At 63.5% G+C, this 21,311-nt stretch overlaps 4 protein-coding genes across 5 annotated transcripts; 3 read left to right on the forward strand and 1 right to left on the reverse strand.

The window, feature by feature from the left end:
- Positions 1-18: 18 nt before the first annotated feature.
- On the reverse strand, positions 19-4,664 carry G6PC3 (glucose-6-phosphatase catalytic subunit 3). 2 transcript variants are annotated; one of them, XM_036399159.1, is made up of 7 exons: positions 4,585-4,664; positions 3,628-3,854; positions 3,025-3,131; positions 2,774-2,864; positions 2,321-2,439; positions 2,090-2,181; positions 19-1,185 (listed from the first exon to the last, which is right to left on the reverse strand). In XM_036399159.1, the coding sequence occupies exons 1-7, from the start codon at positions 4,600-4,602 to the stop codon at positions 760-762; spliced, it is 1,080 nt and encodes a 359-aa protein (XP_036255052.1). In that variant the 5' UTR covers positions 4,603-4,664; the 3' UTR covers positions 19-759. The 2 variants fall into 2 exon arrangements, with proteins under 2 accessions (XP_036255052.1, XP_036255053.1); XM_036399160.1 differs by having other exon boundaries at positions 2,090-2,231.
- A 144-nt stretch (positions 4,665-4,808) lies between these two features.
- On the forward strand, positions 4,809-13,089 carry LSM12 (LSM12 homolog). The gene is made up of 5 exons (XM_036399125.2): positions 4,809-4,982; positions 7,335-7,468; positions 10,714-10,823; positions 11,181-11,307; positions 12,121-13,089. The coding sequence occupies exons 1-5, from the start codon at positions 4,862-4,864 to the stop codon at positions 12,211-12,213; spliced, it is 585 nt and encodes a 194-aa protein (XP_036255018.1). The 5' UTR covers positions 4,809-4,861; the 3' UTR covers positions 12,214-13,089.
- Positions 13,090-13,516: 427 nt separating this feature from the next.
- Positions 13,517-16,275, forward strand: TMEM101 (transmembrane protein 101). The gene is made up of 4 exons (XM_036398815.2): positions 13,517-13,661; positions 14,194-14,374; positions 14,546-14,692; positions 15,723-16,275. Exons 1-4 carry the CDS (start codon positions 13,525-13,527, stop codon positions 16,029-16,031), a joined length of 774 nt encoding a protein of 257 aa, XP_036254708.1. The 5' UTR covers positions 13,517-13,524; the 3' UTR covers positions 16,032-16,275.
- A 3,151-nt stretch (positions 16,276-19,426) lies between these two features.
- Positions 19,427-20,600, forward strand: LOC118696715 (peptide YY-like). Its single transcript, XM_036398986.1, has 4 exons — positions 19,427-19,435; positions 19,823-20,001; positions 20,120-20,191; positions 20,576-20,600. The coding sequence occupies exons 2-4, from the start codon at positions 19,823-19,825 to the stop codon at positions 20,598-20,600; spliced, it is 276 nt and encodes a 91-aa protein (XP_036254879.1). The 5' UTR covers positions 19,427-19,435.
- Positions 20,601-21,311: the final 711 nt, after the last annotated feature.

The following is a 21,311-nucleotide window of genomic DNA, read 5'->3' on the forward strand; positions in this document are numbered from 1 at the left end:
CAGCACTCGGGGCCCGGCTCGGTTCTGGTGCTTTATTTGGTTCCAAACGGGGGCAGCCCCGCACACACCGCGGTGAGGGGGGGTCCCATCCCTGCCGCGGAGGGGTGGGGACAGCTGGGGACAGCTGGGGACAGCTGGGGAGGGGGTGGCAGCTCAGTGTCCCCGGGCCGGGGCTGCCCCTGGGCTGTGTCCCCCCAGACCCCGCTGGGCACGGGGCACCCCCGGCTCTGCCCCGGGGGGGGGAGCAGGGACCCCTCCCCAGGGTGAGGGGGGGTCCCTGGGGCAGGGGAGGGTGAGCATGAACCGGGACAATGCTCGGTTTGGGGGGAAGGAGTGAGAGTGAACGGGGAACAGAGCAGAAATCCCCACTCAATCTGGGGGTCCCTGGGGGGAAGGAGTGTGAGGATGAACTGGGAACAGAGCAGGGCCCCCCACTCAATTTGGGGGTCCCTGGGGCAAAAGGAGTTTGAGAGTGAACTGGGAACAGAGCAGGGCCCCCCACTCAATTTGGGGGTCCTGGGAGGAAAGAGGGTGAGGATGAACTGGAACAGAGCAGAAATCCCCCCAACTCAATTTGGGGGAAAGGAGTGAGAGTGAATCAGGAACAGAGCAGGGCCCCCCACTCAATTTGGGGGTCCCTGGAGGAAAGGGAGAGTGAGAATGAACTGGGACAGGAGTGGGGACCCCCTACTCGGTTTCAGGGTCCCTGGGGTGAAAGGAGTGTGAGAATGAACTGGCAACAGAGCAGACACCCCCTGCTCAATCTGGGGGTCCCTGGGACAGGTGGGGATGAACTGGGAGCAGATCCCCCCCATCCCCGACATTGATGGGGTCTAGGGGGTCGCCCGGAGCCGCCGGAGGGTGAGGATGAGCTGGGGCAGCAGGGATTCCACCAGCACGGGCCCCAGGGCGTAGCGGGCACCCACGTTCAGGTACCACAGGGCGCTGCCGCCGCCCTTGGGCAGCTTGTGCAGCATGTCCAGAGCCAGCAGCCCCAGCGTGGCGCTGCCCAGGGGCGGCTCCAGCCCCCGCAGCTCCTCGGCGGCGCGGCGGCTCAGGGGGTACCGGGCGGCCAGGGCCAGCCCCAGCGCGCTGCCGCTCACCCGGCACAGCGAGGACCAGGGCCGCGTCTCGGGCCGCAGCCAGGCGGGCTCCGAGCAGCGGGCGCTGGCCCGGCGGAGGGACCTGCGGGGGGACAGCGGGGATTGGGGTGTGACCCCTCCAGGAACGGCTATGGGGCAGCCCAATCCCCAAACCGCTCTGGGATTGGGGTGTGACCCCTCCAGGAACGGCTATGGGGCAGCCCAATCCCCAAACCGCTCTGGGATTGGGGTGTGACCCCTCCAGGAACGGCTATGGGGCAGCCCAATCCCCAAACCGCTCTGGGATTGGGGTGTGACCCCTCCAGGAACGGCTATGGGGCAGCCCAATCCCCAAACCGCTCTGGGATTGGGGTGTGACCCCTCCAGGAACCGCTCTGGGATTGGGGTGTGACCCCTCCCCAAACCACTCTGGGATTGGGGTGTGACCCCTCCAGGAACCGCTCTGGGATTGGGGTGTGACCCCTCCAGAAATGGGTCTGGGATTGGGGTGTGACCCCTCCAGGAATGGCTCTGGGGGCAGCCCCCTCCCCAAACCGCTCTGGGATTGGGGTGTGACCCCTCCAGGAACTGTTCTGGGATTGGGGTGTGACCCCTCCAGGAACCGCTATGGGGGCAGCCCCCTCCCCAAACTGCTCGGGAGGCCACAGCCCTGGGGCCGGCCCTGGCACATCCCTGGGGCTGGCACTGGCACAGCCCTGGGGCCGGCCCTGGCACATCCCTGCAGTCAGTCCCTAAACCACTCCGGCAGCAGATTGCTGGGGATGCCTCCCTCCAGCCTGAAGGGCTGCTCCCTGGGGATACCCCTCCCTGGTGGGCACATCCCTGGGGGACCCCCTGACACCCCAGAAGCTGATCCCTGTGACACCCCTGTCCCCCTGTGACACCCCCATCTCCCTGTGTCCCCTCTGTCCCCCCGTGACACCCCTTTTTCCCCGTGCCACCCGTCCCCCTGTCACACCCCTGTCCCTCTGTCCCCGGGCTCTCACCAGTCCAGGTCCAGCCCCGCGGCTGTGGCCAATCCGTGCAGGGCCAGCGCGCTCAGGAGCAGCCCCAGAGCCGTCAGCAGGAAGAAGCGAACCTTGAGGAAGCTGGGGGGCCAGCGCTGCAGCCCCCAGCCCAGAGCCATCCCTGGGGCGGGGACAGGCGGGGTCGGCACTGGGATGGGATGGGAGGGGCTGGGAAGGGGCTCCGGGGAAGGGGCTGGGAGCCCCCCTCACCTGCCAGGGAGCCGGAGATCACCTGGTGGGGGAAGTGGGCCAGGACGAAGATCCGGGAGAGCCCCATGGCCACCAGCAGGAGGAGGTAGAGCAGGAACGGGACCAGCCTCAGCAGCCGGCTGGGGGGAAACGGGGTCAGGAGGGCGGGAAGGGGGAAAGCACAGCAAAAAAAAGGCCCTGGAGGGCATTCAGGGGGTCTCACAGCCTCCTCCCGAGCTGCCAGGGGAGGGATGTGTCCCCCTGGAGCTGCCCTACTGGGAGGGATCTGTATCACCCTCCATGGGTGCTGCCCACTGAGTGGGGGTCCCACATGCACCCCCTCTTCCCACAGGGGCTCTGGAAGCTTCCAAGGGATGGGGTCTCCATCCCGGGACTCCTCCTTCTGCCCCACCCCCTGTTCCCACAGAGGCCCAGGACGCTCCCCAGCGCTGCCCCTGCCCGTCCCAGACTCACCTCCGGGTGTACCTGGACACTGCCTTGCTCAGGGCGGTGACAATCGGCCACAGGGCCGCCCCCAGGATCATGCAGTGCCCCGAGGGGCTCCCTGGGGGATGAAGCACAGGGGGGCTGTGGGGAGAGCTGGCAATGCCCAGCCCAAACCCTTCCCCGCTGCTCTGGAGGGGATTTTCCCACCTCCAGCCCAGCGTTCCCACAGGTTTGGGGCTCCTGGGGCTCCTCCCAGGGCTGCCCGAGCCGGGACTCACCTGGTCCTGTCTCACAGGTGACCGGGAACTGGCGCAGGGGGAGCTGCTCCCGCTCAGACAGCCCCGACTCGTGGATCCACCAGTACGGGCGTTCCCCGAACAGGAACCTGCGGCACGGACAGCAGGGGGCCGTGGGAGGGAGCCCAGAGCCGGGCAGGGTCATCCCTGCAGCCCATCCCAGGATTTCTAGGAGAGCAGGATCCCTGCAGCCCATCCTGTATGATCCAGGAGAGCAGGATCCCTGCAGCCCATCCTGTATGATCCAGGAGAGCAGGATCCCTGCAGCCCTGGGATCCAGGAGAGCAGGAGCCCTGCAGCCCATCCTGTATGATCCAGGAGAGCAGGAGCCCTGCAGCCCATCCTGTATCATCCAGGAGAGCAGGATCCCTGCAGCCCATCCCAGAGGAGATGAAGCCACAGAAGATCAGGATCCTTTGCCAGTCCTGATCTCTCCCGAGCTTTTCTGTGCCAGGAATTCCTGGCAGATACTCGGGGCAGCTCGGGTGACCCTGTGCAATGCCACAGGCAGGGAGTGTGTGCCCAGAGTGCCACAGCCAGGGCGCAGGGAGTGTCCCAGTGCCCCCCTCCACGTGCCCCCCTCACCACTTGAGGACCACGTTGAGCCACTCGGCCACCAGGGCGATCCAGAGGACCATGAGGGACACGTGCTCGTCCAGGCCGCGGGCCAGCGGGAAGAACACGGTGTAGATGGAGTTGGGGTCCAGGTGTGAGGTCAGCAGGAGCCAGAACTGCTCCAGCCAGGGCGGCCCAGCCTGCAGGGCCACGGCGGCGTGGATCCCAGCCTCGTGCAGGGCATCCATGGCACTGGGCTGGGACACAGTAAAGAGATCAGCCCCAGCACAGATCCCCTGGGATCCCTTGGGGACAGCAGGGGAGGTGGCTGGCTCCCGAGGAATCCCTTGGGGACAGGGTGGGAGGCGGCTGGATCCCGAGGAATCCCTTGGGGACAGGGTGGGAGGCAGCTGGATCCCGAGGGATCCTTAGGAATCCCTTGGGGACAGTGAGAGGTGGCTGGATCCCAAGGGATCCCTTGGTGGGAGGTGGCTGGATCCCAAAGGGATCCCTTGGCACTGACTCAGGCACTCATTCACCACTCGAAGCTTGCCCACAAATGACTCCCAGATTCCTGCCCCAGGGCAGAGCACACCTGTGGCTCCAGGCTGGGGGCCAGGGCAGGATCCTGGGGGTTGTTGTGGGTTTTGCTGGAGCAGCTGAGATGCTCCAAAGAGCCACCACCTCCCTGGGCTTTCCCTTGGAAACCTCCTGGGTCTCCTGTGGTCATTCTGCAGAGGGCCTGGCGTGTCCCTGGAGCCACCCTTGGTTTTCCTTGGCGTTTTCCCCGGGTCTCCCTAAGGCCGGTCCTGGCCCTCCCTGGGGTCCCTCTGGGGTCCCTCCGGGTCTCCCTGTGCTCTCAGGCCCGAGGCCTCCCTGGGGTCTCCCTACATCAGACCCGCGGCCTGCCCATCCCCACCAGCAGCCTCAGACCCTCCCTGAGCCCCCCGGTGGCACTGCCCACCCCCCGGTACCGGCGGGAGGTACCTGAGGGGGGGGCTCCATCCCGGGGACCCCTCAAAACTCCCTCCCGCCGCTCTCCGCGCCCTCTTCCGCCTACAATTCCCATCACCACCCGCGGGGCGGCGCGCTACGGCGGGGCGGGAGGGACAAACCGCGGCCGGGCTGGGCTCAGCCAATCAGGGCGCGGGGCGGAGCAGATCGGCGGGGCGGAGCGCCAATCCCCGCCCTCGCTGCCGCGCGGCCCCGCCCCCGCCGCGCCTGGCCGAGGCGAGCGGAGCCGCGGGCGCTGCGGGCGGACAAGATGGCGGCGCCGGGCGAGTACTTCAGCGTGGGCAGCCAGGTGTCCTGCCGCACCTGCCAGGAGCAGCGCCTCCAGGGCGAGGTCGTCGCCTTCGACTACCCCAGCAAGATGCTGGCGCTCAGTATCCACCCGCCCGCGCCTCGCCGCGTTGGTCCCGGCCCCGGCGCGGCCCGCTCGGGCCTCTGCGGCCCGCCCGAAGCGGGGGGGGGGGGGGCGTGAGGGAGGGAGGGGAAAGGGGGAAAAAGGGGAGGGGGTGTGAGGGGATCGAGGTGGGCGGCGACGGGGAGGGGTCTGAGGGGCTGCGGGAGACCCCTGGGGGATGGGGGGAGCGGGGAGTCCGCTCGGGAGGTTTAGGGGGAATTGGGGAGGTTGGTGTTGGGGTGAATGAGGGGATTGGGGAGCTCGGTGTGCGGGGATTGGGCGATTGTAACCCGGGGAGCGGGGATTGAGGAGCCCTGAGCTGGGGTGAATGGAGGAGTTGGGGGTCTTGTAATGGGTGAATGGGATGTGGGGTGCCCTGTAGGGAGATTTTGGGGGGATTGGGGAGGTTGGTGTTGGGGTGAATGAGGGGATTGGGGAGCTCTGTGTGCGAGGAATGGGGCGATTGTAACCAGGGGAGTGGGGATTGAGGAGCCCTGGTGAATGGGGGAGTTGGGGATCTTGTAATGGGTGAATGGGATGGGGGGTGTCCTGTAGGGAGATTTTGGGGGGAGTGAGGAGGTTTGTTCTGGGGGGATTGGGGAGCCCGTGTTAGGGGGAATGGGGGGATTGGGGGCCCGTTTTGGGGTGAATGGGGGATGGAAGGGCCCTGCATTATAAAGAGCTTTAGGAAGGTAGTGAGGAGCTCTGTACTGGTTTGAATGGGGGCAGAGAGAGCACCCAGTTTTGGGGAGAATGGGGGGGACTGTGGTGTCCTGAAGGTTTTTGGGGGCAGCAGTGAGGAATTCTGTAGTGGGGTGAGTGGGGGTGTGGGATTCACTATGGGGGGGTTGGGGAGCCTTTTATTGGGGTGAGTGGGGGGCAGTGGGGTGTTCCCTGCCCCCCCAGTGTGGATACACTTGGATGTGGTTTTGTTAGGAATCTGTAAGGAACGGGAAAAGCTGAGGGCTGTTGGAAAGCAGTGGAGGGTCCCAGGAGAGAGGGGAAGGAGAATGCTGAGCTCAGGGCTGGCATTGGAGTTCTGGGGGGCCAGGGGTGGCTTCTGCAGGGAATGAGGAGCTGGGAGTGGATTTTGTGGCTGGAGCTGTGGGAAACACATCAGGAAAAAGCCCCCTGGGTGCCTGGGATGTGGTTGGAGCCAGGGGAGCTCCCAGGTTCCACTAGAGGCAGCAGGAAAATCCCAGAGGGTCCAACAGGTCACTCAGTGCTGCTTGTCAGCCCCATGGGGGGCTGAGCCAGCTCTTCCCAAAGTCCAGCTGTTCCTGCCACATCTGGGGTGCTCCAGCTCATCCCCCAAAGGGGGAGACTGGAATTCCCTGGCTTTCTGCTCATCGTTGAATGGTGTTTATTAGGGAGGGCTCCACCTTGTGCTCAGATGGGCTGGGAGAGGAACAGGGGCTTCCATGAGGATCTCTACTAGGGGGAGATGGTGTTGGCATAGAAGAGGCTCTCCATGCTGTGCTCCCTCCATCCATCCCTCAGTTCATCCATCCATCCATCCATCCATCCATCCATCCATCCCTCCATCCATCATCCATCCATCCATCCATCATCCATCCATCCATCCATCCATCCATCCATCATCCATCCATCCATCCATCCATCCATCCATCCATCCATCCATCCATCATCCATCCATCCATCCATCCATCCATCCATCCATCCATCCCTCCATCCATCCATCATCCATCCCTCCATCCATCCATCCATCCATCCATCCATCCATCCATCCATCCATCCATCCATCCATCCATCCATCCATCCCTCCATCCATCCCTCCATCCATCCCTCCATCCATCCATCCATCCATCCATCCATCCATCCATCCATCCATCCATCCATCCATCCATCCATCCATCCATCCATCCATCCATCCATCCTCATGGGAGCAGAGGAATTGTGGAGGAATCCCTGCCAGCTCTGAAAGGAGTGTTTTGGGGTTTTTTTTGGGGGGTGCTGTCTCATTCCTAACAACCAGCCTTGTGTGTCCCTCTCCTGGGAGTTCCCCTCCTTCCAGAGCAGGAAATCCTCCTGCCTGCAGGAGGAAAAGAGTTCTGGTGGAAAAAGTGCAAATTTGGTGGTGCTGGCTCAGGCCAGTGGTGGTGGTGGGCTGGTGCTGGTGGACCAGGACTGGAGAACTCAATCTGGAGTTGGGATAGACCAGGATCAGCACCCAGAGGGAGATGAGTGAGATGGGATCACTGACGATCCCAAGGCAGCAGAGGAGCTCCCCACAAACCCAACCTCCTCCTGGTTTGCTCCTCACCTCCAAAAACCTCTCTCTGGACTTGTTTTCCTTAATGCCCTCCTCCAGAATGCCCCTCTTCCAGTGGCAAGCCCAACCACGCAGACATCCTGCTCGTAAACTTACAGTACGTGTCAGAAGTGGAAATAATCAATGACCGCACGGAAACGCCTCCCCCTTTAGCCTCCCTCAACGTCAGCAAGGTGAGAGAGCCCCTCCTCAGCAGGGATCCCCCGAAATCCTGCAGGGATCCCCCGAAATCCTGCAGGGATCCCCCAAAATCCTGCAGGGATCCAGCAGGATTCACCGCTGGAGCTGCTCGCAGTGCAGCTTCACAGAGTTCCATCCTGGATCTGGGGTTTGGTGATTTGGCTCTGGGTTTTACCACTTTGGGCTCTGGATTTTGGCATTTGGAGCCTGGATTTTGTTGGGTTTAGGGTCCAGGTTTTGGCATTTAGGGCCTGGTTTTTGGGTGGTTTTGGGGCCTGGGTTTTATGTCTAGATTTTTGGCCTTTGGGAACCTGGATTTTGGTATTTTTGGGGTCTAAGGTGATCTTGTTTTGGGGCTTGCATTTTGAGGGGTTTGGAGCCTGGGTTTTGGTAGTTTGGGTCCAGGTTGTGGTGTTTGGGGTCTGGATGATGCTATTTTGGAGTGCACACAAAGGGAAACTCCTGGAATTCTGAGGAATTGCTTTTCATCCATCCTGGAATGGGATCACTGCCCATTCCCAGTGAGGTGAAAAACAGGGAAGGTGACCCCAAGCCCTCAGTGCTGGGATGAATCCAGGTGTGGGCTGCTCAGTTGTCACCTCCTTGTGCCACAGGGACACCTCTCGCGGGGCTTTGTGCCACACAGGTGGCACCAGCTGGGTGTCCATCCCCTCCTGGGTCCCTTCCCGATGGATGAACACATCTGAGGTCTCAGATGACACAGCTGCCACCACGCTGTGACTGTTGGCTGTCACTGCAGTGAGTGACATGGCTGGGAGCTCAGCCCGAGGGAATCCCCCTCAGGAATTCAGTGTTCACTTTGGGGATCCCCTCAGGAATTCAGTGTTCACTTTGGGGAACCCTCTCAGGAATTCCAGTGCTGACTTTGGGAAACCCCTCAGGAATTCAGTGTTCACTTTGGGGATCCCCTCAGGAATTCAGTGTTCACTTTGGGGAACCCTCTCAGGAATTCCAGTGTTCCCTTTGGGGATCCCCTCAGGAATTCAGTGTTCACTTTGGGGATCCCCCTCAGGAATTCAGTGTTCACTTTGGGAATCCCCCTCAGGAATTCAGTGTTCACTTTGGGGATCCCCCTCAGGAATTCCAGTGCTCACTTCAGGGATCCCCCTCAGGAATTCCAGTGCTCACTTCAGGGATCCCCCTCAGGAATTCCAGTGCTCACTTCAGGGAACCCCCTCAGGAATTCCAGTGCTCACTTTGGGAATCCCCCTCAGGAATTCAGTGTTCACTTTGGGAAACCCCCTCAGGAATTCAGTGTTCACTTTGGGGAACCCTCTCAGGAATTCCAGTGCTCACTTTGGGGATCCCCCTCAGGAATTCAGTGTTCCCTTTGGGGATCCCCCTCAGGAATTCCAGTGCTGACTTTGGTCTTTTCCAGCATCCCAGAATTGTGGGTTTGGATTTGGGGAGGTGACAGATGCAGTCAGGTTGGAAGGGGCTGTTCCAGTGGCAGGAGGGCTGTTCTGTGGGCTCTGCCCCACATCCCCGTCCCCATGGGGGCTCAGGCAGCCTGCTGCAGGACTGGGATGTTGCTGGTGGTACTGGTTGTACTGGGAGAAGGAGGTGTGGGCCCATGGGAGTGCTGGTGGTGCTCCAGGTAACCCAGAGAGTTGGGGACTTTTGGGGACACCCCTGTCCCACGGGGCTGGCGCTCACCTGAGGACCTTGGCACAGCCACAGGGAGATTTTGGATGGATCCTCTTGATCTCCCCAGCCTGCTGGCACCCAGGTGGGATGAGGGGCCACCCTGGCCCTTGGGGACCCTGGCGTGGCCCCTGGTGGCCCCCACGGTCCCTCTTTGCCTGGTGCTCTGAATTCCCATCCACTGCCAAGCAGGGAACTCCTTGGAGTGCAGGGATCCAGGGGCTGGAGCTGCAGGGCTGAGCCGTTTCCTCTTGGGATGGGCAGGGAGGGCTCAGCTGCTGCAGGGGGCTGATGGATCCCGTGGGGATGCTGGGATGCTGCTGCTGGGGATGGGGACTCCTCTCCAGGGGTTCCAGTCACCTCCCAGTGGCCTCTTGGCAGGGCTGTGCCCAAGTCTGGATGCAGCAGCTGCTGGAGGAGCATCCCCAGGCCTGGGACAGAGGGGATCTAAACCTCAGGCTGGGGAAGGGGGATCTGCTCAGGGAGGACATGGCAGAGGGGATTCCCAGGGCTCTGTCCCACAATTCCAGCCCATCCCAGTGTGGTGTTGGGGGGGGTTCCCACTTCTCCAGCCTTGTGGCAGCTCCTCTGGAGGAATGAGGGGCTGTGGCACCTCAGGGAAGGCCGGGAAGGGTGTGGGGTGCAGGGAAGTTCCTGTGGAATGTTGTGCCCGGTTTGGAAGCCTGGCTGGTGGTCTTGGAGAGAGCCATTCCCACATGGAACGGGCTGGGTGGCTTGTGAGGGTGAGGAAGGCTCCTGTCCCTGCTGAGGCATTCAGGGAGCACATCCCAGTGCTCCTGCAGTGCCTGCTGCCACCAAGAGGGGACTCGGGATGGCTGGGAGAGGGACTCCTGTCCCTCAGGGCCACCGAAGTGTCCCCACTCAGAGGGAGCTGGGGCTTTGGAAGGGGTGAGACCCCCCTCAGGCAGCAGCAGGAAGCCAGAGCAGCTCTGGGTGTGCTCCCAGCAATGAGGAGGCTCCAGGAGGAGGAAGAGGAGGGATGATGCTGATGTGGCTCCTCCACTGCGGCAGCTCCAGCCGGGAAAAGGCAGCTGGTCCAAGGCTGCTGCCTCCAGGCTCTGCTTCCTTCTCCTCCCACATCCATGGGATGCAGCCTGGGGGAGGCCAGGGTCGGGGTTTTCCATCTCTATTCCAGCACCCTGTGTGTAATCACACCACCCCACACATGGATGCAGCTCCCAGATAACCAATTCTGGTTATTTTTTGGGAACAAACCAACTGCTGCAGGCTAAAGTTGCTCCTACTCCTGCGTGGAGCATTTACTCCCAGCGTGTTGGGTGTTCCAGGCTCCTCTTCCCCATCTCCATCCCAAGTGACCTGAGTTGTGAGGGGGGTTTGCACCTAAAATGCCAGAATTAATCCAGAAAGGGGCAGGGGGATGTGGGGGAAGATGGCACCACCATCCCCCAAATCTCTGGGAGGCCCTGGCAGTGCTGAGGGTGCCTCCAAAGGGGAATTCGGGCTGGAATCACAAGGGGCAGAGCCGTGTCTGGGGTGTCCCCGTGTCCCCTCACTGCTCCCAGCCCAAGCCCCTGTCCCTGTGTGTCCCCAGCTTGCCAACAAAGCACGGACGGAGAAGGAGGAGAAGATGAGCCAGGCGTATGCAATTAGTGCTGGTGTCTCTCTGGAGGGGCAGCAGCTCTTCCAGACCATCCATAAGACGTAAGTGCCACTCCAGGTGTCCCCAGTGCCCACCCAGGGGTCCCCAGTGCCCACCTGGGAGTCCCCAGTACCCAGCTCTGGGTCCCCAGGCTCCTTTTTGGGGTCCCCCACAGCCTTTCTGGGGGATTGCCCTCGCTGGGTTTGCCCTGGAACGTTCTGGTGTGTCCTGGATGGGATCCTTGGGGATGAGGGTGGCTCCCTGCCTGCTCCCTGCCCTGCCTGGCACATCCCACCCCACCCCTGGGCTCCCACTCCTCTCCAGCTGGACCCTGGAGTGACCGGGGGGCTCTTTGCCCCCTCAGGCCCACCCCAGGGGGCAGTGGTGGCAGTCCCTGATGCCATTGTCCCTCCCCTCAGCATTAAGGACTGTAAATGGCAGGAGAAGAACATAGTTGTGATGGAAGAAGTCGTCATTGCCCCTCCGTACCAGGTGGAGAACTGTAAAGGCAAAGAGGGGAGCGCCCTGAGCCACGTACGCAAAATAGTGAGTGTGGGCTGGGGACAGAGGAGGGGTGGCACCTCCTGGGAGGGGGACACGTCCCTGGGGACAGCCAGGAGCCTCCTTGGCTGGGCTCCAACCCCTCCTGGCATCCCCTTCCCTCTCCACATCCCCCTGCCACCCTTTTTGAGTCGTGTGTTCAGAACGCTGAGCAGGGGATGGGGACACTGGGAAGGACTGGGTGGGTGTCACCTCCCTGGGGACACCCAAGACCCTTCCTGGCTTGGCCTCCAGCTCCTCCTGGGGTTCCCCAGCCCCTCTTTTCTTGGTCTCCATCCCCTCCTGTGGTACTCCAGCCCCTTCTTGCTTGGCCTCCAGCCCTTCCTGGGTTCTCCAGCCCCTCCTGGGGTTCCTCAGCCCCTCCTTGCTTGGCCCTCAGCCCCTCCTGGGTTTCTCCAGCCCCTCCAGGGGCTCCCCAGCCCCTCCTTTCTCCCCTCCAGCTCTTCCTGGGGTTCCCCAGCCATTCCTGTGGTTCTCCAGCCCCTCCTTGCTTGGCCTCCAGCTCTTCCTGGGGTTCCCCAGCCATTCCTGTGGTTCTCCAGACCCTTCTTGCTTGGTCCCCAGCCCCTCCAGGGGTTCTCGAACCCTTCCTGGGTACTCCAGCCCCTCCTTGCTTGGCCTCCAGCCCTTCCTGAGATTCCCCAGCCCCTCCTGGGTTTCTCCAGCCCCTCCTTGCTTGGCCTCCAGCCCTTCTGGGCATTCCCCATCCCCTCCAGGGCTTCCCCATCTCCTCCTGGGGCTCCCCAGCCCCTCCAGGGTTCCTTCCCTGAACCCCTCCATGCCCCCCTTCCCCTGCAGGTGGAGAAACACTTCCGGGACGTGGAAAGCCAGAAGGTCCTGCAGCGTTCACAAGCACAGCAGACACAGAAGGACACGTCCCTGTCATCCTGAGGCCACCTCGGGGCCACCACCCCGTCCCCGCGTCCCCTCCCCGGAGGCGGCGCCGGGGGCTCCTTCAACTTTTATTTCCTTTTTTTTTTTTTTTTTTTTTTTTTTGGGGAATCTCAACCAATTCCAAACTTTAGACTTCAAAACAAATGAGAAAAGAGAATAATTTAAAGCTCCTCACGCATTACTTGACTAACAGACTTTGTTTTTCCGCCATGGTTTCTCCCTCCAGCCAGTCAGACTCTGTTAATTTTATTTTTTGGCCTTTTTTTTTTCTTTCCCTTTTCCTCCCAATTCCTGCCTCCCTCTTCCCCAAAAATCCCTCCAGAAAATAAAGCTAACGAGCTGACTGTGGTGGCTGACCCGGGACCCTCGTGACCAACGTGGTCTCGTTTTAATTTTGTTTGCACAGGGCAAGGCTTGAATTAGTCTTATTTTTCTTATCTTTAAATATATATATGAATATATATTAAAATGTTCTTTAAATATTTGTCTGCTTCTAGCAGGGTCGTGGCAAAAAATCCCTCTAACACCCCCTTGGGAGCAGCCAGAACCTGGATTTGGGGTTTTCACCCCATTTCCTATATGTTTTTAATTTTTTTTGCCCTTTTTCATTTAATTTTTAATTTCTTTTTTAATTTTAATTTTTTTTTTTTGCCACGATCCTCCCCCTCCCCCTTTTGTTTCCTCCCATTGTTTTTTTGTTTGGGTTTTTTTTAATTAAAAACAAAAAGCAGATCAAACTCAAAACAATTCAAGCCCTGCCTTTAGGAAAATTAAAGATTAAAAAAAAATTTAAAAAAAAAGAAAAAAAAAAGGAAAATTTTTTAGTCTTGTTTAGCAAAAAACAATAAAAACCCGAAATTTTTTTAACCATCACCGGAGTCTGTGGGGGCTCAATGGGGCGTGGCCTCATGAGGGGCGTGGTTAAGATGAGTGGGCGGGTCTTGGGGCGGGGTTTGTTGTTCCTTTGTTATGGGGCGTGGCTTCAGCGGGGGCGGGGCCTGGCGCCGCATATTCAATTAGGGTTTGTTTGATTGATGGGGCGCGGTTGAGGCCATGGCGGGGTTTCGGGGGGAAGGTGCGGCCCGGGGCAGGCTGGAGGCTCGCTGGGCGCGGCTGTTCCAGAGCGGGGCCGCTGTTTTGGGGCAGGATCCGCCATTTGAATGGAGAGGCGGGGCCTGAGGGGAATGAGGGCGCTATAATTAAAGGGGCGTGGATTGAAAAGAGAGGGCGTGGCTTCCCCAGGCACGGCGCTGATTGGTCCACGAGGCGGCATTTCCGGCGCGGCATTTCCGGCGGGACGGCCCGGTAATGGCGGCGGGCCGCGGGTGGAGGCGGCGGGCGCTGCGCCTGCTGACGGCGGGCGGCGGCGTCCTGCTCACCCGCTTCCCCTTCTGGCACTGCTTCAGCGGGCTCCTGCTGTGCGCCGAGCGCGCCGACCTGCGCCGGTGCGCGCCCGGGGGCGGGACGGGGCCGGGTGCCTGCGAGTGCTCCTGGGGAGCCTGGGCCTGTGAGGGGCTGCGGGCGGTTGTGAGGGCAGGGGCGGCTGTGGGGCTGGGCTGGCGGGGGTCTGTGAGAGCCTGGGGTGCTTGTGGGGTCTGGAGGGTCAGAGGGGGTGTGGGGTCTCGAGGGTCTGGGGGAGTGTCCGGGGTGCAGAAGCTGCTGCGGGGCCCTGAGAGCCGGGGGAAGCCCGGGGTGTGAGGGACTGGGGGTGGGTCTGGGACAGGTGCCAGGGACCTTCGGTGGGGCTGGGACAGGTGGCGTTTGAGGTGGGGCACGGAGCTGCTGCCTGGGGCTGAGGGGAGACCCCAGCAGCAGAGGGGGCTCGGAGGGGCTCTGTGGGGCAGGGGAGGGGACAGAGCAGCAGAGGGGGCTCGGAGGGGCTCTCTGGGGCAGGGGAGGGCTGTGGCTGCCCCATAACCTGAGGGAGGCTCTGGGGTGAGCGCAGGGGTGCCAGAGCTGCCTTCCCTGTCCCCGCAGGAAGCCGGACATCCCAGTGCCCTACTTGTACGTGGACATGGGCGTGGCCGTGCTCTGTGCCAGCTTCATGTCCTTCGGGGTCAAGCGGCGCTGGTTCGCCCTGGGGGCCGCCCTGCAGCTGGCAGTGGCCACCTATGCTGCCCACGTCGGGGGGCACGTGCACTACGGAGACTGGCTCAAGGTGAGAGCCCCACCCCTGCTGCCCCCAGAGCCCAGGGTGGCACTGATGGGTAGCCCAGGTGGCACTGAGGGTGCTCTGGGTGGCACTGAGGGCAGCCCACGTGGCACTGAGGGTGCTCTGGGTGGCACTGAGGGCACTGTGGGTGGCACTGATGGCAGCGTGGCCCCACAGGTGAGGATGTACTCGCGCACCATCGCCATCATCGGCGGGTTCCTGATCCTGGCCAGCGGGGCTGGGGAGCTGTACCGGCAGAAACCCCGCAGCCGCTCCCTGCAGTCCACGGGCCAGGTGTTCCTGGGCATCTACCTCATCTGCCAGGTACTGGGGACAGCCTGGGGACAGCCAGGTGACAGCCAGGGTCAGGGGACACAGGCACCGCTGTGCTGTGGGCTGGGGACACAGTTCTCTGTAGGAGAAGCCTTGGGACAGTGCTCCAGACTGTCCCTGGTGGGACCCTCAGGGACAGTCCACCACCACAGATCACCTCAGGGTGGTGTCACCAGCGTCACCAAGCCCACACCAACCCAGGGGAGAAGCCTCAGGCAGCAGATGTCCTTGGGGGATTGTCACCAGTGCCACCACACTGCATCCCCCATGAACCCCAGGTTTTGGGGACCCCCTTCTGCCACCTCTCCCCATCTCAGAACTCGTGTGTGGATGTTCCCAGTGCCCCCACTGCCACCACATGCCAGGTCCCCATTGTCCCTGGGGTAGAAACCTTGCATGGCACCGGTGCCATCCACCCTGCGTGTGTCCCTTTGTCCCAGGTTTTGGTGGGACTCCCCATCCCAGAACTCTTGTGTGGATGTTCCGACTGCCACTACACTCTAGGTCCCCCTTGTCCCTGGGGGTAGAAACCTTGCATGGCACCAGTGCCACCACCCTCCATCCCCTGCAAGTGTCCCCTTATCCCAGGTTTTGGGGACCCCTTTCTGCCACCTCTCCCCATCCCAGAACTCTTGTGTGAGTGTTCCTACTGCCACAACTCTTGTGTGGATGTTCCCAGTGCCACCGCACTCCAGGTCCCCGTTGTCCCTGGGGTAGAAACCTTGCATGGCACTGGTGCCATCCTCCCCTGCGAGTGTCCCTTTGTCCTCCCCGCCACCATCTCTCCCCATCCCACAACTCTTGTGTGGATGTTCCACACTCCAGGTCCCCATTGTCCCTGGGTGCCATCCTCCCCTGCGAGTGTCCCTTTGTCCTCCCCTCTGCCACCTCTCCCCATCCCAGAACTCTTGTATGGGTGTTCCACATTCCAGGTCCCCATTGTCCCTGGGGTAGAAACCTTGCATGGCACCAGTGCCACGCCTCACTGTGAGTGTCCCCTTGTCCCCTGCTGTCCCCCCAGGCCTACTCCCTGCAGCACAGCACCGAGGACCGCCTGGCCTACCTGGACCATCTGCTGGGGGGCGAGCTGGCCCTGCAGCTGCTCTTCCTGCTCTATGGGCTGCTGGCCCTGGCCTTCCTCTCGGGGTACTACGTGAGGACAGCGGCCCAGGTGCTGGCCGTGCTGCTGCCCCTGGCCATCCTGCTCATCGACGGCAACCTGGGCTACTGGCACGCGCTGCGCCGCGTCGAGTTCTGGAACCAGATGAAGCTCATCGGCCAGAACGTCGGCATCTTCGGGGCCGTGGTCATCCTGGCCACCGATGGATGAGGGGCAATGGGGATAAAGGGTGGGAGGGATTTTTTTAAGGAGCGTCGCTATTTATTTGTTGATTTTTTTGGGGTTTTTTTTTTTGTTCTGTTTTGTTTTGTTTTGGTGGTGTTTGTAAATATTTGATAATTTTGGCAGAGGATGGGTGAGGGGAGGTCCTGCCACTGTGTGGTCAGGGTGCTTCTCCCTGCTGAGGGGTGTCACTGCTTCCCCCCCCCCAAAAAAACAAAAGTATTTTTACTGATGTACTGAGAAATGTTTAATGTCTCACCCCAGGGGGATCAGCTTTGGGTGCCAGGGTGAGGAGGGGAGCTGCAGCTTTTGGGGCACAAACTGCTTTTGGGGTCCTGGAATGCAATGCAGGAGTGCTTTGGGGAGCTGATGGTGAGGGAAGGGCTGCTCTGGGGGAAACTGCTTCAGAGTCACTTTGGGGGGACCTGATTGGGAGGGAAGGGTTGCTGTGGGGGAAACTGCTTCAGAGGAGTCACTTTGGGGGAAGCTGATTCAGGAGAGATCCTTTTTGGGGGGGGTTGGAGGGCAGAGCTCCTTTAGGGGCTTGGGGTGGAGGGGCTCCTGCAGGGGAGCTCTTTTGGGGGACCCTCATGGGGAAGCCACTTTGGGGGGGCAAATCTGGGCAGGGAAGTGAGTCTGAGAGGCTTGTGGGGAGCTGCTTCAGGAGGAGCCACTCTGGGGACTTGGTGGAGGGGCTCTGGGTGTTCTGGCACGGGTGGGAGTCCTGGTGGGACCCAGGGAGGGGCTGGCAACCCCCAGGGTCCCCGTGGGCTGTGGCCTCAGTGGTCTCATCCTGTCCCCGAGCTGTGTGTGTGTGTCCCCCTCCCGGGCAGGGCAGGTGTCCGTGTTCCCCCTCAGGTGTCCGTGTCCCCCCCCAGGCAGGGCAGGTGTCCGTGTTTTCCCCTCAGGTGTCCCTGTTCCCCCCTCAGGTGTCCGTGTCCCCCCCTCAGGTGTCCTTGTCTTCCCCCCCCCAGGTGTCCGTGCCCCCCCCCCCCCAGGTGTCCGTGTCCCCCCCTCCCAGGTGTCCCTGTTCCCCCCCTCCCAGGTGTCCGTGTCCCCCCCTCCCAGGTGTCCGTGTTCCCGCCCCAGGTGTCCGTGCCCCCCCCCCCCCAGGTGTCCCTGTTCCCCCCCCCCCCCCAGGTGTCCCTGTTCCCCCCCCCCCCCAGGTGTCCGTGTCCCCCCCTCAGGTGTCCGTGTCCCCCCCTCAGGTGTCCGGAAAAGCAAACAGGGCTGATAAGGGGCTTCCTCCGGGGGGCCCTAATGGCGCCTCCGGCGGAACCGGGGCCATAAAACGCGGGCAGGCGGCAGAGCCCTGTTTGCTCGGGGGGGGCCGCCTCGGCTCCTCACCCCCGGCACCCCCCCGGCGGCTCCAGCCCCGCGCCTTCACCCCCAGACCCTCCTCTTCCTCCTCACTGCCCCTGGGGAGGTGGGGGCAGGCGGGGACCCCCCCCCAGCCCTGTCCCCGCCGTGCCGGGGGGTGCAGCCCGCGCCCCCCCCCCGCGGCAGAGCCGTCGTGTGACCTTTGGAAAATGTCTGTTTGCTGTCACTCGGATAAATGGGGCAGAAAGCTCCGGTCCCCCCCTCTCCGGATCCCCCCGCGGCTGCTGGGGGCCACCCGCGCCCTGATCCCCCTCGGTCGGGGGACGGCTGTGACAGCGCGGTGACATTGGCGCTGCCCTGGGGTCCCCGCAGCCCCCCCCGCTCCCGTCAGCTCCGCACCAACGTGAAAGCTCCGGGGCCGGGGGGGGGCTGCGGGCGCTGCTTTCCCCCCTCCCGGTGCTGCCCGAGCGCGGCGCCGCTCGGCCGGGACCCCCCGCCCGTGTCCCCGCAGCCCGCGGGTGTCACAGCGCGGCCACGCCACGGGGGACAGCCCCGCCACTGCCACCAGCCGCGTCCCCGCCGCCGCTGCCCGGGTGACAACCGGGGCAGGAGTGGGGGGCGCGTCCCCTCCGGCCGGGGCTGGCACCTCCCGTGTCCCCCCTCAGGTGTCCGTGTCCCCCCCGGGCAGGGCAGGTGTTCGTGTCCCCTCTCAGGTGTCCGTGTCCCCCCCGGGCAGGGCAGGTGTTCCTGTCCCCTCTCAGGTGTCCGTGTGTCCCCCCCCGGGCAGGGCAGGTGTTCCTGTCCCCTCTCAGGTGTCCGTGTCCCCCCCCGGGCAGGGCAGGTGTTCGTGTCCCCTCTCAGGTGTCCGTGTGTCCCCCCCCGGGCAGGGCAGGTGTTCGTGTCCCCTCTCAGGTGTCCGTGTCCCCCCCCCGGGCAGGGCAGGTGTCCCCTCCGGCCGGGGCTGGCACCTCCCGTGTTCCCCCCCCCCACGGCCGATTCGTGTCGCCTCCAGCCGCGCTGGTGGCACCCCACAATGTCCCCACGGCCGTGTTCCCTCCGCCCCACTGGCCGGGGATGCGGCCGCAGCTGGGTGCGGCCATCTCGGCGGTTTTGGGGACCCCCCCTTCTGCCGCCTGTCCCCATCCCAGCACCCCGCGGTGGCTTTGGTGGCCCCTGCGCGGCGGGCACGTCCCCGCCGCGTCCCTCCGTGCCTCAGTTTCCCCCGGAGCCGGTGATTGCTCCTTAATGGTAAATCCATACGGGATTAATGTCCCCGCACGGGGGGCTGGAAAGGTCACCTCATCCGTCCTGGGGGAGGTGACAGCGCTCGATGGCGGTGGCGGGGCTGCGGTGACAGGGCTGTGGTGGCGGCTTCGTGCCTGGTCTGGGGAAACTGAGGCAGCTGTGGCTGTGGGTGTGTCTGTCCCCTCCACTGTCCCCCGTGCGTGGCTCAGGGCCATGGGTCTTGTCCCGTGTGCCACGTTTGTGTCCCTGGGTGTGGCTGATGTCCCCGTGTCCCGCTGTCACATCCCGCGGCTGTGTCATGGCAGGTCTGTGTGACACGGCTGCGTGTGACATCCGTGTGTGTCCTGTGTCGTCGTGCCACGGCTGCGTGTCACATCCATGTCACCGTGCCACGGCTGCCTGTCACATCTGCCACGTGCCACTTCGTGTGTCCTGGCTGCCTGCCTCACCTGTGTGTGCCATGGTGACATGTCACACCTCTGCCTATGTCCCGTGCCCACCTGGCATTGCCGTGTCCGTGTCCTGTGGCCACACGCGTGTCCGTGTGTCCCCGTGTCCGTGTGTCCCCCCCACTCTGTCCTCCCCATTCCCTCCGTGCCCCAGGCTGGGGACCGTGCAGGGGACAGTGACAGGGTGCTGGCACGTGTCCCCTGGCCGTGGCGGGGGGGGGCCGCAGGGTCCTGCGTGCCCGTGGGTCTGTCACGCGTGAGGGAGGAGCCAGCAGCCCCCCTGGGGCTATAAAAGCCCGGGCGGGTGCAGGAGCCGCCGTGTCCCCGGCATTGTCACCCCACTGCCAGGCCCTGCCTGTCACCTCTGCCTCCGCCATCGTGAGTGCAGCCACGGGCGGGGGTCCCGGGGGGGACCCCAGGAGGGACAATCAGCTGTGGGGACCCTGGGGGGGGGTGTCCCTTTGGGGGCACGGGGGTCTCTGGGCTGCTTTGGGGGGGGACAGCTCCCTTGAGGGGGGGGGTCTTTGGGAGGGAGGTGTCCCCATGGGATACGGGGGGGGTTCCCGGGGGTGGCGATGTCCCTTGAGTGGGGCTGGGGTCCGGCGTGGGGGGGTGAAACAAACCCTTGGGGAGCTGGGGGGGGGGGGGCTCTGAGGATAAATGAACGGGGTCCCGGGGTTTGGTGGGGTCAGAGCCGGTTTGGGGGTCCCGAGGGTGATGGGGGTGCCTCCCCCGCATCCACAGAGCCGCCCCTGTCCCCCGCAGATGGTGCCATCCCCGCGGCCGTGGCGCGCGTTGGTGGCCGTGTCCCTCTGTGTCCTGCTGTGCCTGGCGGCCGCGTACCCCCCAAAACCCGAGAGCCCCGGCGAGGACGCGTCCCCCGAGGAGATGGCTCGCTACTTCTCGGCCCTTCGCCACTACATCAACCTGGTCACGCGGCAGAGGTGAGCGCGACACGGAGGGGGGGACACGCGCGTCCCTGTCCCCGCGGGGTCCCCTCTGCACCTCCGCGCGCGCACCCGCGGGGTCCCCGCCGCTCAGGCGCGCTCCCGTGTCCCGCAGGTACGGGAAACGCGGCAGCCCCGGCGCCGCGGGGACAGAGCTGCTCCTGGGGACCGGCAGCGACCGGTCACGGTGAGTGTCCCTGTCGCTGTCCCTGCTCCAGGCAGTGACCGGTCACGCTGAGTGTCCCTGTCGCTGTCCCCGCTCCTGGGACAGGCAGTGACCGGTCACTGTGAGTGTCCCTGCCGCTGTCCCTGTTCCTGGGACAGGCAGTGACCGGTCACGGTGAGTGTCCCTGTCGCTGTCCCTGCTTCAGGCAGTGACCGGTCACTGTGAGTGTCCCTGTCGCTGTCCCCGCTCCTGGGACAGGCAGTGACCGGTCACGCTGAGTGTCCCTGCCGCTGTCCCCCTCCCTGTGCCCAGCGCACCCCGGGCTGGGGGTCCCGGAGCAGTTTGGGGTCCCAGGGGGTGTCGGGGGTCTCTTTTCCCCCTCTCTCACACCAGCTCTTCCCGCAGGTTCGATGACGACTCCTCGTGGTGACCCCGCCCCGCCCAGCACCCCCTGCCCCCCAAATCCTCCCCATCTCTCTGGGACCCCCCAGGGGACCCAGGGCCAGCGCAGGACCCCCCGCTGGAAGGCCGGGGACCCCCAGAACCCGGCCCGGGGGTGTCCCGCTGCCGGGGGGGGGGGTCCCCGACCCTGTCCCCTCCCCACCGCTGCCGGGGGAGTCCCGCGTGGTCCCTGCACGGCCCCGCAGCGACAATAAAAGAGCGATCGTGGGCACGGGAGGCTCCGCGCTGTGCGTGGGGGGCGCGGGGGGGATGGAGGGGTGGGGGGAGATGGAGGGGATGGAGGGGTGGGGGGAGATGGAGGGGTGGGGGGAGATGGGGGGGATGGAGGGGTGGGGGGAGATGGAGGGGATGGAGGGGTGGGGGGAGATGGAGGGGATGGAGGGGTGGGGGGAGATGGGGGGGATGGAGAGGTGCAGCGGGAGATGGAGGGGATGGAGGGGTGAGGGGAGATGGGAGGAATGGGGGACAGGAGGTGCCGGGGTGCAGGGAGGGGGGTCAGGAGGTGGGCAGGGATTGGGGGCTGAAAGGAGGGGAGAGGAAGGGGATGAGGGGTGGGAATTTTGGAGGAGGGGGTGCGTGGGGAAAGGTGGGAATGTGGTGAGCTGTGGTTGGATACTGGGGTGCGCTGGGTGTGGGGTAATGGGGGGCACTGCTGGGGGGATCCATCGCTGGTGAATGT

Source organism: Molothrus ater, chromosome 27 (assembly GCF_012460135.2).
Source record: "Molothrus ater isolate BHLD 08-10-18 breed brown headed cowbird chromosome 27, BPBGC_Mater_1.1, whole genome shotgun sequence".
In the NCBI taxonomy this organism is placed as follows: domain Eukaryota; kingdom Metazoa; phylum Chordata; class Aves; order Passeriformes; family Icteridae; genus Molothrus; species Molothrus ater.

Bases quoted from the DNA above. Each gene is read 5' to 3' on its own strand.
- LSM12 (XM_036399125.2), top strand. From the start codon at position 4,862: ATGGCGGCGCCGGGCGAGTACTTCAGCGTGGGCAGCCAGGTGTCCTGC. The intron at 4,983-7,334 runs GTATCCACCCGC...GCCCTCCTCCAG, and splicing joins CAGCAAGATGCTGGCGCTCA to AATGCCCCTCTTCCAGTGGC. The intron at 11,308-12,120 runs GTGAGTGTGGGC...CTTCCCCTGCAG, and splicing joins TGAGCCACGTACGCAAAATA to GTGGAGAAACACTTCCGGGA.
- G6PC3 (XM_036399159.1), bottom strand. The intron at 3,132-3,627 runs GTGAGGGGGGCA...TCCGTGCCGCAG, and splicing joins CTCAACGTGGTCCTCAAGTG to GTTCCTGTTCGGGGAACGCC. The intron at 2,440-2,773 runs GTGAGTCTGGGA...GTTTCCCCCCAG, and splicing joins GTGTCCAGGTACACCCGGAG to CCGGCTGCTGAGGCTGGTCC.
- TMEM101 (XM_036398815.2), top strand. From the start codon at position 13,525: ATGGCGGCGGGCCGCGGGTGGAGGCGGCGGGCGCTGCGCCTGCTGACG. The intron at 13,662-14,193 runs GTGCGCGCCCGG...CTGTCCCCGCAG, and splicing joins GAGCGCGCCGACCTGCGCCG to GAAGCCGGACATCCCAGTGC. The intron at 14,375-14,545 runs GTGAGAGCCCCA...GTGGCCCCACAG, and splicing joins ACTACGGAGACTGGCTCAAG to GTGAGGATGTACTCGCGCAC.
- LOC118696715 (XM_036398986.1), top strand. From the start codon at position 19,823: ATGGTGCCATCCCCGCGGCCGTGGCGCGCGTTGGTGGCCGTGTCCCTC. The intron at 20,002-20,119 runs GTGAGCGCGACA...CGTGTCCCGCAG, and splicing joins AACCTGGTCACGCGGCAGAG to GTACGGGAAACGCGGCAGCC. The intron at 20,192-20,575 runs GTGAGTGTCCCT...CTCTTCCCGCAG, and splicing joins ACCGGCAGCGACCGGTCACG to GTTCGATGACGACTCCTCGT.